We start from the raw sequence: 18,632 nt of genomic DNA, 5'->3' as shown, positions 1-18,632 counted from the left end.
AAAACCGACTCCATTTTTGGTCACCAACAAAATACAAAATTTAAACGTGGAAGAATAAACAGGATTTGCAGAGTTGACAAAACAAGCAGATGCTGCTTACTCAGCCAACACACGAGCTGACATTGCAAATAGGCGCTGAGGAAATGAGATGTTACTTCGTCAGTATTTCCCATCATACGCTGCCCACGTTTAACATACACACCGTTTCCTGAAGTTATCAGTTCCCACAAAAAGCACAAACTGAAACTAACTTGACAACTTCTGCTGTGGATTCGGAATCAAATAACCAATTAACCAACTGTAACTTTATTGAAATTTGACGAAAGGGCAAAACACACCTATGTGGGCAACGCTTGATTTCTGGGCTTTTAAGTTTTATGAGTACCACGCTTTTTGAGTCAGTTTTAAAGTTTAAATAACATTAAGTAATAAATCATGATCTCGTAATTTTGCATTTTACTTATTTTTATATTAATCACAGATTAATTAAACATAAGTTTTAATTTTTTACTAATGCAAAAACACAGACTTTATTTAAAGGAAAGTTATGACATAATGGTAAAATTATCAAGTTAAATCAAATCTTCAATCAGCGGGCCGTTTATTTTTCGTGTATAGCGGCGAAGGTTGACTTTGTATGAGCCTTGTGAAGCTCTCTGGGTTGAATACACAGATTCTTGAGAGCGGAAATCCTGATGACAGGCATTCACAACAACACATAAAACGCTCTGTCAAATATTCGGTGGGAAAGAGCGCAAGGGACAGAAAATCGTGGGAATCGACTTATTTTGAAGCCGTTTTTATGTCCAATTGTCAAAAAGGAAATTTTTTTTTGTCCCATTTGTCAGAAAGGAAATGAAAAAAGTCTCAAGTTCCTAAGTGAGAAAATCATATGTTTTACTAAACTATTACAAAATTAAACGGTATTTTAAATCAAGGAAAATAGGTTAACACAAATTTTAATTTTGAACATTCCCCAGGAAAATACTTTGATTTATGACTAATTTAAAAAACAAATATGAGCTTATCGATGGTATTAAGCTGATTAATGTCATGGAAATGTGTGGAGTTGTTCTCTATACAAGCCTGCGCGTCAATGTATCGTATAGAAACCTAACAACAAGCGTAATTCAATACAAGGTCCGCTATGGAGACCATTTAAAAAGTTGAAACAGCAAGCCATAATCAACAAAATAATAAAGTCGTTGCTTTGCCAGGTGCAATTATAAACAAGGCTCAGATTAATTAGCTGATTGCTTGGCTTACGCTTGGAGAGTTTAAACAAATTTTCTTTGAAAAGCATTGAAGTGAACAGAAATAATGTTTTCACGTTTAAACAGTGTTTCGTGTGCCAAGTTGCGTGCAAGACCGCAGTTCGTTTGCGAAACGTGGCATAACATAACATCGACTGCAATTTTGGACGGCGCTTGAATCGGAAGGTTTATATTGAAAATAACAGTTAAAAAATATATGTTTTAGCGCCAAAATGAGTCTTTAACTAACAGAAAGCGAAAAATTATCACCCAAAAGCCTAACTTTTATACGCTCGCGTTAAGAAACGCATTTTCACGATGCATTTTGTGAAAAAAAGTCTTTAAGGGTTTCTAAATATTCAAATTTCCCACCAGAGTGTTTAATTTCCACGACAACATGCCGGAAACGGATAAAGATTTTTTATAAAACGTTCAAAACACTAGCTACTTCAGTATGGGCTTTGATATTCTCACCACCGCGAAACAAAAAATTACAAATTCAAGTCTCTGCGCAAACGTCTAGCCTTAGCAGTAAAGCGTCAGGAAAAGGTCGTTAATCTTTAGACGAGGATGTCTATTGCGCATAATCGGGGTTGGGAGACAAAGACTGGTCGAGTTTGAGACAAACACAGGCATTTTCTGCACCAGTTAACACTTTGTGGCCGTGTTTGGGTGATGTAACGATTTTCTGGTTCGTGTACCACGCTTACACTATTTGGAAAACATGGTTTTGTGTCGAAATTTGGTTAAACGTTGAAAAGAAACGTATTACATGTGATTGTAATGGAAATAGTCTGAATTTCACATAACATTTTTGTGAGATACAAAGGGCAAATACCAATATTAGATTCATATAAACTTAACCGCATTTAGTAAACGTAAAAAAAAATTCAAATTCTACACAGAAGTAGGGAACAATGTGGTTTTTCTAAAGATAGACCATTGCTAGCATTAAGGTCGGGAACTTTTTAAATATGTCAATAAAATTCTATTTGAATAATATATACTAGTACTTTTGCCTTTGCCGGTAAAATAAATACATAAATATATCGTTTTTAGCATCTATAAAGTGTTTGACTATTCTGCTGTGACCTATCTGGACTTGATGCAGCCAGTGTCAAGGTGATTCAAATATAACACATTCAGTGCAACAGTGATACACCGACATATGATTATTTGTTGACAAATGGACCAAGTCATAATCATCAGATCGTTAGAAAATCCCCAAGACTTGTGTTATCTTGGGAGGAGTAAGAAACACACCGCAATATACCAGGAGTCATTCCCGCAGTAATAATATCACTAGGTCTTACTCAAGGTTCACAACCCACAGTGCGTTCAAACTTATGCTTGCTTTGAATAAGCGAGGTCTGCTGCTATACAAAGGTAGTAGAGGCCACATCCGCTTTGCACAAGCCGATTAAAGTGCATAAAGTTCGTTTAAGGTTGATAGGCTAAGTTGGTCAAATTGAAACCGGATATTGCGGCTAATTAAAGCGAATGATTTTAAAGTGTGATTGCGTTACGTAATGTTTACCTATTTAAAGCGCTAATACATTAGAAATGATTTGTTGTCCTGTGGTTGTTATAAATTGATACATAAGCTTTGTAGTTTGTAGTGGAAATTTGTCGTTACGACGCATTTTTTACAAGGTTGGAATTTGTAGGCGTGAAATCACTTGTAAAACATTCCGACATATTATCGAGGGATGGTCGACTTGATTTAATAGTTGTCAAGGTGCAACTAAATAATGCTTCAACGAACTACGGCCTACGCATATTGCCTTAAACAGGCGAATACAGTTAAAATGCTGTGAGATGCACACAACGAACAGCCTTGTTTTGTTAAATGTATAATGATTCCAGTTTTCCTTGTTTTGATAATAATCAGGTTACTAAATTTCGACGCAAAAATTAAATGCGCCCACGGGCACCAGGTCTTAGCCCTTTATGTAATAAGCCGACCCAAAAAACTAAACTGGACTTCAACAAATAAATTAATATCATTAAAAACTCTCAGCCGCAACAGCAATCTTAAAACAACAAAGTTTTTACAAAAAGGGCAGTTTTTACGGAAAAGCGACCTTTTTATATTTCCTCTGTTGATGGATGTAAGGAAGCTATGAGCTTTGACTAAAGTTTATCTGGGTGCTTGCAACCCTTCATTTGTATCGCTTCAATGGTCGTCTTTGCTACAATTGATGCCCTGTTGGGTGATGGGTGACATTTGGGGGTCGAAGGGGGTAAATAGGGACGTTTTTAAGGGTGTCTTGCCATTTTACCCATCATTTTAAGGGGTTGTGGGTGTTTACAAAATCCCAAGGCATGAAATGATGTGATTCGGTTGAAATCTTCAAAATTCGCGCAAAAAGGTCGAATGGAAACGAGAAAGTAAGAATCGTCGTGGTCGGTTTAACTTGATTTTTAACCTCGATTTTGGGGATAGTTTACAAAACTTCAAACAAAAGTAGTATCAAGGCCTGGAGGGTTAAGGTTGGTGGTTTATGGTTAGAGATTATCAGACTGATATTGCTGTCATCAACATTCTTATGTCGTATTTTTACGTAGGTTTTAAGACAATGGCAATAAATATTTTTAAAAGTATTAAAAACATATAATCACATTTTAAAATCAATTTGATTTGAATATCCTTGATGAACGTCTTATTGCTCCTAGCATATGAACAATCTTTTTTGCTTGTTTTAATAATAAATAAGCCAAAATAGAACTTCAATTTTTCAATTACAAATAAGGATTTCAATAGTTTTGTTACAAGGAGCGACATTCCGCCAGGTAGCTTTTAATCAAGCGAGTAATAAGACAAATCCCTGGCGACCGCCGAGTAAATCCCTAAAGAGCGCGTCTTTACAATCACGGGAAGCGTTGTATCTGTCTGCTACAATTGCTCGTGACAAGACAGATGGCAGTGCGAACCAGCGGGCAATCAAAAATCAATTTCACACAACATAAAACAAAGCCGAGATGCGCTTGTCGTCTTTGATCTTTCTCGAGCGCAAAATCCCTCAGGGCATTACCGCTACCTTGTAACGCACTAAGACAAGCCGTTGTTGCTATTACACATCGATTTGCACGTGCCTGTGGAGCAATCAATGACGTGATTTGTGAAAAATAATGTTTCGGTGTGTGTTGCAACTTAGACGCGGGTGGAAAAAAACTTGGCTTGTAAGTTTTGCAAAATCCATAATAAAGTATTTCGCCGTGATTATTCAAAATAGGAATTAAAAACCTATATATAACTAAAGCTAAACTCTTAATTCTTTATTTTTATAGGGTGTTGGCCAAACGATTGTAAATTTGGACAACAGACATTATAAATTTGGTAAACTTTTTAATCTTCTTTGCCAAACTATCATTATATAGCAGCTAGTTTTGCAATTAATTCATTTTCTTTTTTTCTCCTTAATAAAATACCACACTTACAATGTTAAAAAATGCGTCAAAGTTTAGACACGATTGTAATCGCAATACCACCTAACGCGTTTGAAAGGACTTATAGCGGACAACACTTTGTCCTATCCCTTCTAGTTGTTTTCAAAACAAATAGTTGATAGACCAACTAAAGGAGTAAACAATTGACGGAAGTGGCAGAATAACTGTCTTTGTATTTCGACGAGCGCAATCTTAAACAAAGGAAGTTGCGCTAATGCTCGCTTTGCTTCATATAGGCGTGGAGGGCTTCGCGTAAAATCCAAAGAAACAAACATCTCCCAATATGCGCTATGAGCAAGAAGTTAAAATAATAACAAAGAGCAGAGATGTTTGTATGAACATGCCAAGAAAACAATCTCCTTCCTGGAGAAAAGTCATGCAGATTATAATAACTTCAGATAGGAAATGTAGGTTGATACGCAATTGTTGACAAAAACGTATTTCGGCTTTTTATGTGTTTTCACAACAGGATCTTGCCCTCCAACAGAACACGTAATGCATATTTCGCAAAATAAGTTTTTACAACTTGCCGGCTGATTTCAATTCTAAGCTATTAAAACACATTTCAAATGTCTTTTATTATTATTTAAGTAACCCTTCAAGTAGCAAAGCAATATTTTTACATGTATTTTTGTTGTTGTATGGTTACGAACAAACTGCAATGTTTTAAACCAGGCTTTCGCAATTACAGTACGGGTTGTGCAGATTTGTTTTTGCAGTCGTGCGACCTTATGTATGCGATGTAACGTGCAATTGAACCTACAGCTAAGCAGTCATATACAGGACGACAATGTGTCATAAGCAGATTGTTCCCACGTACAAAGTAACGTATTGACTCGCTGAGCTGAAATACGATGAATTAGGCGATGCACCAGTTAACTAAGCATTGGTGAAAAGCTACGCTTAAGCATTGACAACAGAGTGTTTCATGTGGCATTTCTACGGTATATCAACTTCTACGCATTTTAACCTCACAACAAATCTGAACTTTTCAGGATTACCAATGATTACTTGATTTTTGATAGACATTTAACGCGTGCATAAATTATAAGGGAATATTTACCAATATGGGTTCGAAATACTTCCATAGTGATTAGTGGGTCAAAAATATTATTTGCAAGTGCGTTTAAATTGTAAAAATGCACAACCAATAAAATATCAATGTGAACAGAGCTAGACGGGCGTAAGTTCCCACAAGACAAACTTCGTTATAAAAACGAAACCGTCTCCAGTAAAATTAAACTGCGTCTTTGCCGTTGGGACCACGTCACAGTGGTAGACAATGGGAGACAATCGAAAACGCGCGAAGTGCTTCGGGGTGTAATGGGATTAACGTCGCTCTTGAAATTGGATGCAGCGGCGACGGTGGGAATATTATAAATGTTATTACGAGGTAATGAGTAAAGTGGTTGTCTGTGGCGCGAAACACTCACTGTTCTGCGTTGTAGTAAGACGTAGTTAGAATATCACAGCGCCTATATGAGCGTATGTGGCATTTTGTGAACCTTTCCAATATGTCTTTATTTATTTTCAACATCGATGTTAAAGCAGATGCTCCGAGGGGCTCCGCGTAAAATTATGCTAGGGTTAGCAATAGTCGTATATTCATTAGAACGGCAAAAGCGGAATAAACCATGGAAGAACAACATGAAAATGTTTTTAATCTTACTAACTGAACACTTTTCCCGATGCTTGGTAACTCTAGCGCTGCGTAAAATTATGAAGTTTACAGATAATTTGAAAATTATTATAACGGTTTTGGTGTGGAAAGTATGAATTTTTTGTATTCCCATACAAACAAACTATTGTATATTTGGCGACAAAAATGTCTCGTTTTAACTAAATAAAATAAGACAAAGCATTGCTTGAAATACCCTTTGTTTTAAAGCTACCGTAACGCTTTTGTACTTCGCTTAAATTTGTCCAACATATTGCTATATTTTAAGGTATATTTCATTTCCTGTCCAAATGGCAAAAAAACATGTTGTGGATGCGATAAAATGCCACTGGCTCCAGCAAATTACACGTTACAAGTGAATATTGCCGGTTGGGCAGATCTCACAAACGGTCGTATGCGTTGCGTGACAACAGACCAAAAAGCAAGGTTTTGTTGTGGATCCAGAATACACGCCACAATAGCTAATACACTACAACTGGGAGTTTGTTATATTGAGTGGTTGTTACTGAACTGGAGAAGGTTATTACTGGGAGTAAATGGAAAACTGTAGCAAAAAGGAAGACTGGCATAGCACAATAGAAAACTAAAAATTACCACTGAGGTATAATTTTTCCACCCAGCCATCATTCAAGTGCTGTTTTTATGTTAAACTATCAATCTTATATGGTTTTAGGAAATCTTTACCTAACATAAATTAAAATGTTGTTCAGAAGTAAAAGTTAAAATTTGTTCAACTCTCAACATTTTCAAAATGTTATTTTTTATGCAATACTTTATTTTGGTGGGTTTACAAAACCATGATTTTCACTTTTAAGTTTAAAAACCATGTACTAAATATACTGTTACTAATATTTTCTAACATTTGTAGTCAGTAAAATAAATTATTTCGAAGTAAAAGTAACATTAAACTGCTTTTAAGTGACATATACCATCCTTGTTGAAATATTGTAACATGACATTGCCAAATTCAACCAAGCATTTGTATCATTTGTCACACAACCTGTGCAACTACCCAACACCTTTAAATAAAAAAATAAAAAACTTTCAGCCTTAAAGTCACTCACCACTGGCTGGCACCTCTACAAAGGCTTGACTTTTGCTTGGTGGAATGATTTGAAGCAAGACGGCGACGAGTAATCCGATAGTTTTCAGGTGGGTATTCCACTGTTGGTTTCTGCTGGCAGGATGCATCTTTTCGCTTATTGAAGGTCTATCTTCCAGACCTGAACACCAATACACGTTTCCAAGAATTTTTGTCGGTTAACTGTGGCAAAAAAAAAATATTAATTTTTAAAAACACATTGGACACAATTTAAAGAATATAATATATTTCAAAGCCTGTTTCCTGCCATATTCCCATTCTATGGCCTTTAAACTTATGACTGGTGTGTAACTAAGTTTAAAAGAAAATCATTTCACTAATATTTACATTACATAACAGAAAACTTTCTCCTAGTTGCAAGTTAAAAATATAAACCACGCCATGTTTCAAACAATGACTATATGACCTAAAAGCAGACTAGTTATTAGTTATTCAACAAAAACAAATAGAAACAACTTAAAGAATATAATAAACCAGGGCAACTCTGTATCCCTAGTTACTATACCCTTAAAACTCAATTAAGACTAGCATTTTAAGAAAATATTATGTCTGGTAGCAACAGTTTATATCTCATTTAGAATTAGTCTGTCAAAAGAAAACTAATTAAGTTATGGTTACATAACATAAAGCTCTGTTCTTACTCATATAAGCCATGTTTAACTAACATAAAGCTCTGTTCTTACTCATATAAGCCATGTTTAACACACAATCTAAACCACTAAACTTGACTCATCTTCAATAGAAATGACAGACCAACCTAAAAGCAGACGAAACAATAACAAGCGTCATTCTAGGAACCCAGATCAAATCAACCGGGGTTTTAAAACCATTTTACCGCTGAAAGCATAAACTCCATATACTTTCCATGTTCTGCATACATTAACAGCAAACGTGTTCTAGACACGTACCCGCTTTCTGTTTACTCAACTCTTTCTATGCGGCCCCTAACATGTCAGCCAACCCTACAAACCTACAGTGACTGTGCAGACATTACGCACAGGTAAAAACGGCAGAAAAAGGCGGATTTGCTGGAGGCGTTTCGTCTATATTTGCTCAGTCACACAATAATGACTAAGCCAGAGATCTGGATAAACCAGGAATTATTATCAAAGCGTTGTGAAATATCGGGAAAAGTGACGCGAAAAAGTAAACATTTGAGTTGCGACCGCAAGACAATACATAAATCATCCATAAGTCGTTGAAGTAGGTTGGAGAAACAGGTTTTGCCTAGCAGCTTTCGTTAACGCCCAAGCACAATAAATCCTGGCCACAAAACCTGTCTGTGCTCAACACTTTTACAACCTGCCTGCCTCGGAATAAGATCGATTGGAAAAACAACAAAAATATCCACAATTTGCGAAACAGCAAGTGACGTTAAATCGATATTCGGCAATATATCAGGCCAATTTAGCCAACATAGCATACTCGTTTTAATTTGTGTTAGTATATATTTTAAAGCTATAAATACTAGAATTAATGACCAGAGTTTAATGCAAATTTCTAAAATTAAATACAAGTTTACAAAAACAACCGACTACACTTGCTTAAAGGTTTATTTGGTCGCTCTTCTTGCCAAACTCAAAGTCCAACTAAAATGCAATATATTGATTCCTAATTAATAATGGTACGCAAAAAAAAATGGTAATATAGCAAAATCAAACATGCATAGAGGCTAGACAGCGCATATCGGTGAATTATGCATTACGGTGCGCCTCTGTATATTAAAACGGAAACCTTTGTAAAACCGCTCACTATACAGCCTCTGTACAAAACTACTTCTCACTTTAAACAGAGGCCATCAGTTTTTCACAACATTAAAATGGAATCCTTTCACAAAACAACGCCCTCTGTTGAATAGTGGTGTGTTTTCAGCAAGCCTCGCATAATGAGCGACACTCTAGACTGGTGAATGGGGCTAGACTTTCAAGCCCCTCACAAAAGAGTAATTACGTCGCCTTTTTTCGCTTCGAAATCTCTCGAAAGCCAGCAGTGAGCCAAGGATAGGACTCCTGCTGCGAACTCTATTGCAAGTCTGGGCGCACGCCGCTAAGTACAAGAGGACCTTATCACTAATCCCTGGACCCAAGGGCGCGGGTCTGTGGGGGAAAAGGCAATGGCACACCTTGGCGGAACCCTTGCACCCCCTAGACTTCGCACCTACACGCCTATGACGTAATAATCCCGTCCGCTCTTTCTGCAACTGTTGGATGTTTCCTACTTTGAAGTGACATGTGCGGCTTGGGTCTTGCTTAGGTAAATACGAGTTGTATGTTCTTGGCTGGTAAGATAAAGCTGTTTTGCAACAACTTCTGGGCGTTGACAATTTGACTATTGTTTAAGCTTCTATTTTATTATTATTTTACAGTGTAAGAGTTTTTATCCACGTTTACCTTCCATAACACGGGAACACAATGTCCACTTTTTCTATTTAGAACCTTTTTGAAAAAAATACTTGCATGTTAATTGAGCCTGAATATCAAAGTTAGTTAATTGTGGGAGGGACGCTTACTGCATTGGTTATAAAGTTCCAACACTTTCAAACGTATAAAGCGACGTTTATACAAAACGACCAAATTAAATAACTACGACGACGAAACCATAATGCCTAATCTACCTTGCATAAACTTACTATAGGCAAGCCTTCGACAGGGACTAACACACATAGCAAAACGAAGGCTTGCCGGATAGTAAGGCGAAACGTTGGTTGAAGAAATATATGCCAGAAGAACCTATTTTAAATATACTATGCCTGGTAGCAACAGCATATTTACTGCACATTAATATTGCAAGCTTAAACCAACAAATTGGGGAGACTAGGACTAAACCAACAAAGCACTAGCAGTCTAGCACGTTGGCGCGATATTATCCGCTCAATACGAACTGGTGCGACCTTTTAATCAAAAGCCGGACACATTCTATGTAAGCATCTCATGCTTTCAATTCCCAGGCTCAATTCACCTGGCTACCAAACCATGGCGATTTTAAAAGTGCGCGAGGGTTCGCTATTGGTCGGTTCGAGCCGTGACCGCATAATTGCCAGGGGTTACTTGGGGTCAACTGAGAGTAACCACATCTTGGGAACTTGGAGGAAGACTGCGTAAAACGACACCCGGTTGAAAGTCACACCGATTTCGACTCTAATGCACCTTTTCACGGCCAACTAATGGCTTGGAACAAATTGATAATCTTCACACTATGACAGTTGTGACATTTTACAGCGCGAAAACAAAAGAAAAAAATGAAATTAGCAGCGCAAAAAATAAGAAATTTTGATTAAGAACTGCAAACCTAAAGTCAAAAACCTTAAGTTTTGACAGAACTATACAGGTAACAGTTTTCACTCCCGTCTTTTTATTTCAACTAAAGCATAGCGCTACACGCAACCTTCAAACAGAACGAAGCATAATTTTGCCGACCGTATTACGCAGCACCTAATAAACGTACTTGGGTGCTTATTGTTCATGCACAATTGAATTTCGTTTGTGATTTGAAAAAGGTGGTTATTCGAAGTCGTAGCTGCAGGTGGTACCACTATGTGCGCCGAGCTGGAAGGTTATTTAAAGGTTTCTGCGAATATTTGACCTTTACGACGCCGATTCGAAAGGTAACGAACCTGTTTTTGACTCTATTTTTCATAATTTACCAGCCTCTTTATACAAGCCTAAAAGCCTTCATACAAGCCTTACGCAGGGTTAAAAAATGTCAGGCAATTGTGAGATAAAAATTTCGAAGTTACGAGGTCTGCATAAGCACACCTTTCCAACTTTTTATACCACTAGTAAAAAAGTCGACCCAATTTATATGATTTCCAATTTACCGAAAAATCAAAATCAACACTAAAATATCAATGACCTTTTAAAGTATCTCAAACCGAAGAAATCTTACCTTTTCTTGTAGTTATCCGCTTGTCTCTGATTGGGTTGAAGAAATACGACGCCTTGTATTTCTAGTTGTTGAATCAGGAATGTTGAAATGTTCGACGGCAGCACAATGTTAAAATATCACAACTTCACAAAATTTACAATGCTTTGCAGTTTTTCAATAAGAGCATGGCTAACTTATGAAACACAAACATATGTCAGCAATGAATGGAATAACACAGCGCGCTAAAAGCATTAAACAAGCACATGACTTCGACAATAAATATTACATGACGTCCAGTTGTTTCTCAATACACCAAAACAAACATCAACATGCTGTTTTTAATTGCATTGTTATTCTAGGCGAGCCATTAAATCTGGATTACGAACCTTAACGCACAGGGCACTTAAATAAACTTTTATTAAAGCAGTAATAAAGCAAAGTACCTTTTCTTGGTGCGCTGTGTCGGTCGTTTAGAAACAACTGCAACCTCAGAGCGCAAACCAGCAGGACGCTGACTTTCTAAGCACTAATTAATGGCATGTTGCGAGTCTTAATTGACAACTTGCCCGCAGCACAGCATGAGAGCTCAAAAACAGCGGCCACATTTGTCTTTGCACTTTGAGCGCCTGTAACGAGATTCGGCGGCGTTTTGGGCCTTGATTTCCCGCAGCAATCGTTTTGCACCTTTTTGGTGCTTAATAGCGCATAAGGTATGCCAGTAATGCAGTTTTCTTCATGATTTAACATGGGGTTACGATATATGCCTCCGGGATACAAACGTACGAATAACACTAGCGTGTGATAGTAAGGAGAAAGTACAACGTACGTATGTCTAACCGATTTTTAACCAAACTAGGCGCGATGTAATTATTTCGTCTAACATGCTCACATGCGTGGTAAGTACTTTCATGCAAATCTACAAGACGCACATGCGTTGTAGTAGATACATATACAGCCATAATCGCAAATCATGTAAATTATAAAGAAAGGCCTTTCGCGTTTGAAACTGTACGTTTTGGCGTAAAGAATCTTCAGAAAAAGGCTAGAACTCTTCACTCACTCAAAATATCGGTAGAGCGTCATTTGACCAAGCAGGAGGCATTTTTAGAGAAAACAAAAAACGGGAAACTTTTTACGCGACATGAATATTTTACTGTGGGCCATTTGAACAAAATCTAGCTCCAAAAACTTAGAATGAACTTAGCTGATACCGATTTAAAGTATGATGCCTTCCAACTTTACAGCAAAACTAGCCTGCTAATATCTCTACTTTTATCATTAAAAAACTAAAAACTGCAAACCAACAAATTCATGAATTCGGGCACACCTTACGAACCCTTCACTAAAAAATCAAAAACTTACAACAATTGGAAAAACACGATGTTGACCAAACCGGTAAACAACACGTAAATAACACTATTTAAAAACCAACAATTATTAAAAATCGCAAAAAATGCGGCCTTAAGCACCAGCACTCTGATACACGCGAAGTACTCAGTAGATCAACTCACACATTCAGCCAAACTGAGGGGATTACTGCACAAAAACAACAAGGAACGGCTCATTGCTGTTGGTTCGCGTGCCTCACTGACTCCCAATGCAAGGAAACGACCTTTTGGTCTACCAGCGCCCACTTAAAGTAATGAATAATGCAGCGTCGATGAAACTACCGGAGCCGGTTTGTTCAACTAGTCAGCGCTTCTTCGTTAAATTGCCTTGATATTGGCTAATACATGTGCAAAGGAATTTCGTAATGCATTTGACGCATTTATTGCGTTTACGAATTAAACCACGTAAGATTTTTAATATTTTGTTTGATCCGCCCGAAATGTTACGCAATGCTTGCGACCCGCAGTACTTTCTAGGTCCCAACGCATCATTTGCGACAATCAGTTCTGCGACTGTAGAAACGTATTTTTTACTGCCACCATTCGCATCCAATCTTTATTTTATAATTTTGTTAAGTAAAAGATATGAATTATTAATTGAAATCCGTTAAATACCATTTCTAAACCACTTGCAAACACGCGGGGCTGTGATTTCCTGACTTCACTGTTTATCTTGGCGTTCCTGTTTTTTCCATCAGCCACACCAGCACAGTGTCAAAGTAAGTTAATAAACACCAATTCAGCATTCCGTTTATTTAAACAAAGTGACAATAAAGCACCTACAAATACGGAATCTACCAAATTAGGCCAGGCCTTTCCAAAAGCTATGGTTTACTTTAAGCTCTGCTCAAAACGTGTTTAAGAAATACATTTTACTCAGACAGGAAATTGCATTGCATCATCACAATATTTAAGCAGACAACAACAACAACGCAATATGTCGCAAGGACCGCGCAAAATTACGTAACTGTTTAGCCTTAAAACCGCCAGGCAGACTTTCCATAAACGTACAAAGCCGCAGGTGTATTACTCAACACTTGGCGCAAAACTGGTTCTAAACTGAGCAGATTCCCTGATATAAAGGCAGGTCGTATTTTTTTCTTCTTTCTAGAAGGAAGTATCGGTATCTATAGTTGAACCTTAACGTAACCTGCAACTGATTTAGACGCTGAGGCTTAATGATAACGTACTTTGCTTTTGCTGTTTTCTTTCAAACCTCAGAGTGTTTGTTGTTTTGAAGAAGGATGTGACGACACAATAGCGATTGTTGGAGGTGATTTTGCAGCACGCAAACAATGCAACGAGTTTGTGGGTTTAAATGGTCGATCAAAGTGTATAGTGGTAGGGCGAGCGTGATAGCAAACATCATATCTCCTTAGTAATAACCGCTACCCGGGATGTCTTTCCAATACTAGATATTTTGAGCAAAACTATATCGCGATCTAATTCGATAACAAATTAGTTTGGAACACTATATACGGATCTGTTCATAAGTTTAATGGTGAAAATAACGGCCCAAATAGATGGCATGAGCATTTGCCGAAAAGTTTGAACAATAAAGCATGCCGCTTTTTACGTCTATTTTGGCCCTTATTTTCACCATTAAATTAGTTTTACTTTTGTTAAATACGCAAAACTGACCTTTACGACTAAACGAGTAATAATTTGTTTTCAGGGTTTTACGACGTTTTGTAATTTTAGGGTTTTTGACGAAAATACTAAATTTATGTTTGACGTGATATTTGTAAGATAAAATCCAACAGTTTTCAAATAACACTTTGTTGATATTGTTATGGTTTCAAATTTATATTAGAATTGAGATGGTAAGTTTGAACGCTGCCTTTGACGCTAAACGAAAAAACGTTTAATTCTAGCAAGTTGTCCACCGTGTTACACTTGCAAGGAATCAAGCGGAAGTGTTAGTAAAGCGAAAGCCTTGTATCGTCAGTTGTGTGCAATAAGGAAACAATAAATGACTTAAGTCGGCTATTTAAACCAACGACCTAGCTCCAATCGTTTTACAATCCTAGCACCTCACATTACAAACGAGGTGGTTATTCTGGCCGTAAGACCGGCACCTTATTGGACAACGGTCCTTACCTTTTTGTGTGGTTCGTCAATATATTTCTTGATGTATGTGCTGCAATGGTTTAATATAATTAAATAACACTACTAATAACTGGCATCCAACCAAAAGGAAAAAGGCTGAATACTACTTTTTGTTATTCAACGTTTAAATACATTAATAATCAAAAACAGCTCATCCGTTTAAATATAGCATTTATAGTCTAATAATATTGTAATACACACTAAGATTGTCAAATTACCCTTTATGAAAATAATTACCCATGCACCTCAGTTTTTTATCTGGAAAATGCATTTACTGCGTAAATAAAAAACAGATCGAAATTTTTTAAAGTGGTCCCGAAAAATTGCCAAATAAGTCTTGTGAGGGTCCTTGACAAAATAAACAAAGACCACAGCGGAGCAAGGATTGGAAGGCTCTGTTTGAATTGTTAAACATACAAACTTGCTCGGCATATAACATTGCAGCTTATTAATTTTTTCTCTCTGATAAAAACACAGTAAATGCTTTAATGATAGCACGGATAATATAAAAGCAAAAGTAATGTTGTAGGGTTGCCACACCGTTTTATGAAAAAATTGATAGGCATTCAAAAATAAAATTTGTAGGTTTCTGAAGACCTAAAGTTGATCATGTACGCTTAAGGTGAATCTAGCTTAAACAAGCTTGAAGTGAACAAAGAATAAATAAGACAGTAGCAATAATAAAGTCAACTTTATATGGGGCAGATCTTCGTAGGGTACACGAAATCTTCGAAAATTTTGGAAAAATCTTGCTCAGAATAAATCTCAATAAATCTAACAATGTAAAACCACTGCGGTCGGCGACCCAACCAAATCAAACAGGGACACAATTTTGGGTCGCGAGCCATGGGTTAAGAAGCACTGGCGTCTGGTTTACAGCATATATATGAGCAGTGTTTTTTTAAGGTGTTTTATTTCTGCAGCGGTTTCCCAAATTTTGGACTTGCAACTTTTTGGTATTTAAATGAAACACTTGCGGTCTCTTAAAACTACTTAGCGGTCACCCAAACCAAACCTTAAAAAAAAAACTGTATATGAGTAACGTGACAATAACTAGAAAGTGAAACGGCAAACACAACATGCAAAAGGAAATGAACATAGCACTGTGACAACATCTGAATGAACACAAGCTAACGAGCTGTGTTTTAAAAGTCCCAACCTAAAGTTCACGTTACGGTGAAAAGCAGCCATAATTGGCCTTGGGTGCTGCGTGTCGCACTCGCGGGGTTTAGGTTTCAAGTTGGGTCGCAAATTGCAAGTAAAAGCAGTGATCTTTGACCTTAGATTGACATATGATGAACAAGATGTTTGCGGCAGCCACCAAACCTAATTTCTGTGGGTTCCTTACGGCTTTTTACTCTTCCGAACCTACTTTCATTTTCTTAACTGGTTGTTCAAGTTTTTCTGTCTAACTTAAATGGGAAGTGTGCTTTTCCCGACTATAATCCAGAGTAGACGTAGATTGCAGTACCAACATTATTCAACACGATGAGATTGTGCGAAAAAGCCAAATGGTCGTTATTAACCCTGATGAGGTCAGCTGGTATCTGCTGCCGAAATGCCGGTCAATAAGTTCGTTAAAACCAGAAGAGCGATTTCTATCTATTAAGTCAAATGCTAATCATTTACGAGTGACATTAAAACTAAAACCACTGCCCTTCCATAAATAAACTATTCCGCCGTAAAACAAACGCTAAATATACAACCAAATTCTTACTAAAAAACACACAAAACAATAATATAAATAAGCAGAACAGCTATTCCCCAAACATACGACATCCTTATAACAAGCAAACCTCAACAAAACAAACAACGGGTCTCCAAAGCGCTGCTGACACGGTGTATAGTGATCCCAGGTACACTGAGTTTGCCCCTGGCACACATGTACGCAGTGGACAGCGCTAATCCGCTAAAACCCGATTGCGTTTCACCTGTGTGAGCTTCGGGGTTAGGGGAGTTGTACAAGTGCATTGGGAGGTCGTCCATGTTCGATTTGCTTGACGAAATACAGGGATAGAAATGCGAGGTTTTAGTGGCAAAAGGTAAAACGCTCACGTATTTATCAGATAAATAAGATGTAAGTTTATGTAGTTAATATACGCTTTGCAGGACAAATCAAAGGGATCGAAATTTCAAATTGTTATTGTTATAATTTTCGAGTAAAATGCTTTTTGTAGGGGATTTTTTGCCGATAAATGAGGTACCTTTGATCGCATTACCAAAAATAACGTTTAAAAAATCGCAATTTTCACAAGAAAAAGGCCTAATTGAAATCTATATTTGCTTTACTAAGCTAAGTGCTGGCTTCAATTACAAGGGTTAAAAATTTTGTTGATAATTTTCAAGCAAAACGACTACTGGCGAGGACCTAAATACTAGACTAAATAGCAATTTACGAGAAAAGCGACTTTTTCACTCTTAAATCCCGTTAATTAAGTATCCTTTTTCTCTTTGCTAATCAACGTATATTACGTCAATTAGCTACACAAAAGTTAACAATCTGTCGTTATCATTCAACCAATTACAAATAGGTTTATTTCCGTTTCAGTTAAACAACATTATTGCCTAGCAAAGTGTTGAACGTAAAATTAAACGAAACCGGTTTGTAAAAATGCTGAGCCACCCGATTAAACCTACAATACGTACAAGTTATAAGTGTTGTTTTACTTTCCTGAGCGGTGAAATGAAATATTTTGATCCCTGCAATTTGTCTAGCAAACGTAAATGAAAAGGCACCGTCTCTGCGGCGTCCTAACAGTTTCCTGTGGGGAGAATAGCATTCATTTAGTTTGAATGTAGACACTGTTCACTGTTGTTTCCTATTTCTGAGGTAAATTATCAAATAAGAAGGGGTAGAGGGAATTAAAACTTCTGATTCTATCGACAGTAGCAGTCTTACTTTTAAATGGGCGTTTTGTTACGATAGTGTTGACCATTTAACATAAAAAAGGAAATGAAATTGTTATTATTTCTAATTTGTTGAAATGATACAACGATGAATTTTAAATAAATCCTGCTTGTGCCTTGTTTCCTTCCTACAAATGCTTGGACTTTTTTTTAGAAAGCAAAATACTGCAAACGCAATATAGGCCAGCAAAATCAACAAAAAAAAACATGTTTATGAAGTGGTTTCCCTGAACTTCATTCCATTCATAAGAAATAGGTCCTAAATAAAAATTTAAAAAAATAAATTCAGCATACAATAAGGAATAAAACATTTTAAAACAATTAGCAAACAAAATGAAAGGAAATAGTGCAAAATACATAAAAACTTTGCACAAATATGAACCAACAGTTATATTTTTAACTAATATTAGACCCAGCATATAATTTGAAGGCAAGATAAGACAAAACAACTGTATATAAGTAGCTAATAGCTACATTTTCCCAATATAAAGTTGACTTGTAAAGCTACAATACATTTCATGTTTTATATATCAGTTATGTAAATTAATAAAAATGGATTGAATAACCTATGTTGCAAGAAAAACAAGTAGCAAAACATATCTAGATTATTTAATGCAATAATCAACAAGTAACCATCCAACTACATGCAAATACAATAAGTAGGCAAGTTGATATAAAATAATTTGTAAAGCCAAATTAATAGGTGTAACAAATTCAATGGAAATATTTGGTAGTAATTAGCAGCCATGAATTGTTTGACATTTCTACTTTTTTGCTTAGTACTGAATTCACAAATCCATATAAACAACTAAATTTGTTAACTAAAACTCAACTAAAATAAATATTCTGGATAACAACAACATCAATCAAATATGATATCA

The 18,632-nt window shown here is 36.6% G+C and overlaps 1 protein-coding gene across 1 annotated transcript in view; it reads right to left on the bottom strand.

Annotated features, from left to right (window-relative positions):
* LOC146137193 (semaphorin-3C-like) overlaps window positions 1-8,119 on the bottom strand; it is a 34,333-nt gene extending 26,214 nt beyond the window's left edge. Inside the window, exon 1 of the mRNA XM_083393489.1 lies at window positions 7,446-8,119. Coding sequence (XP_083249615.1) covers window positions 7,446-7,572 — 127 coding nt within the window. The 5' untranslated portion in view covers window positions 7,573-8,119. The remainder of the gene's footprint in view (window positions 1-7,445) is intronic.
* Window positions 8,120-18,632: the final 10,513 nt, after the last annotated feature.

This window comes from Ascidiella aspersa, chromosome 7 (genome assembly GCF_963924565.1).
Source record: "Ascidiella aspersa chromosome 7, kaAscAspe10.2, whole genome shotgun sequence".
Classification (NCBI taxonomy): Eukaryota; Metazoa; Chordata; class Ascidiacea; order Phlebobranchia; family Ascidiidae; genus Ascidiella; species Ascidiella aspersa.
This window is presented reverse-complemented; position numbering and strand designations above follow the sequence as displayed.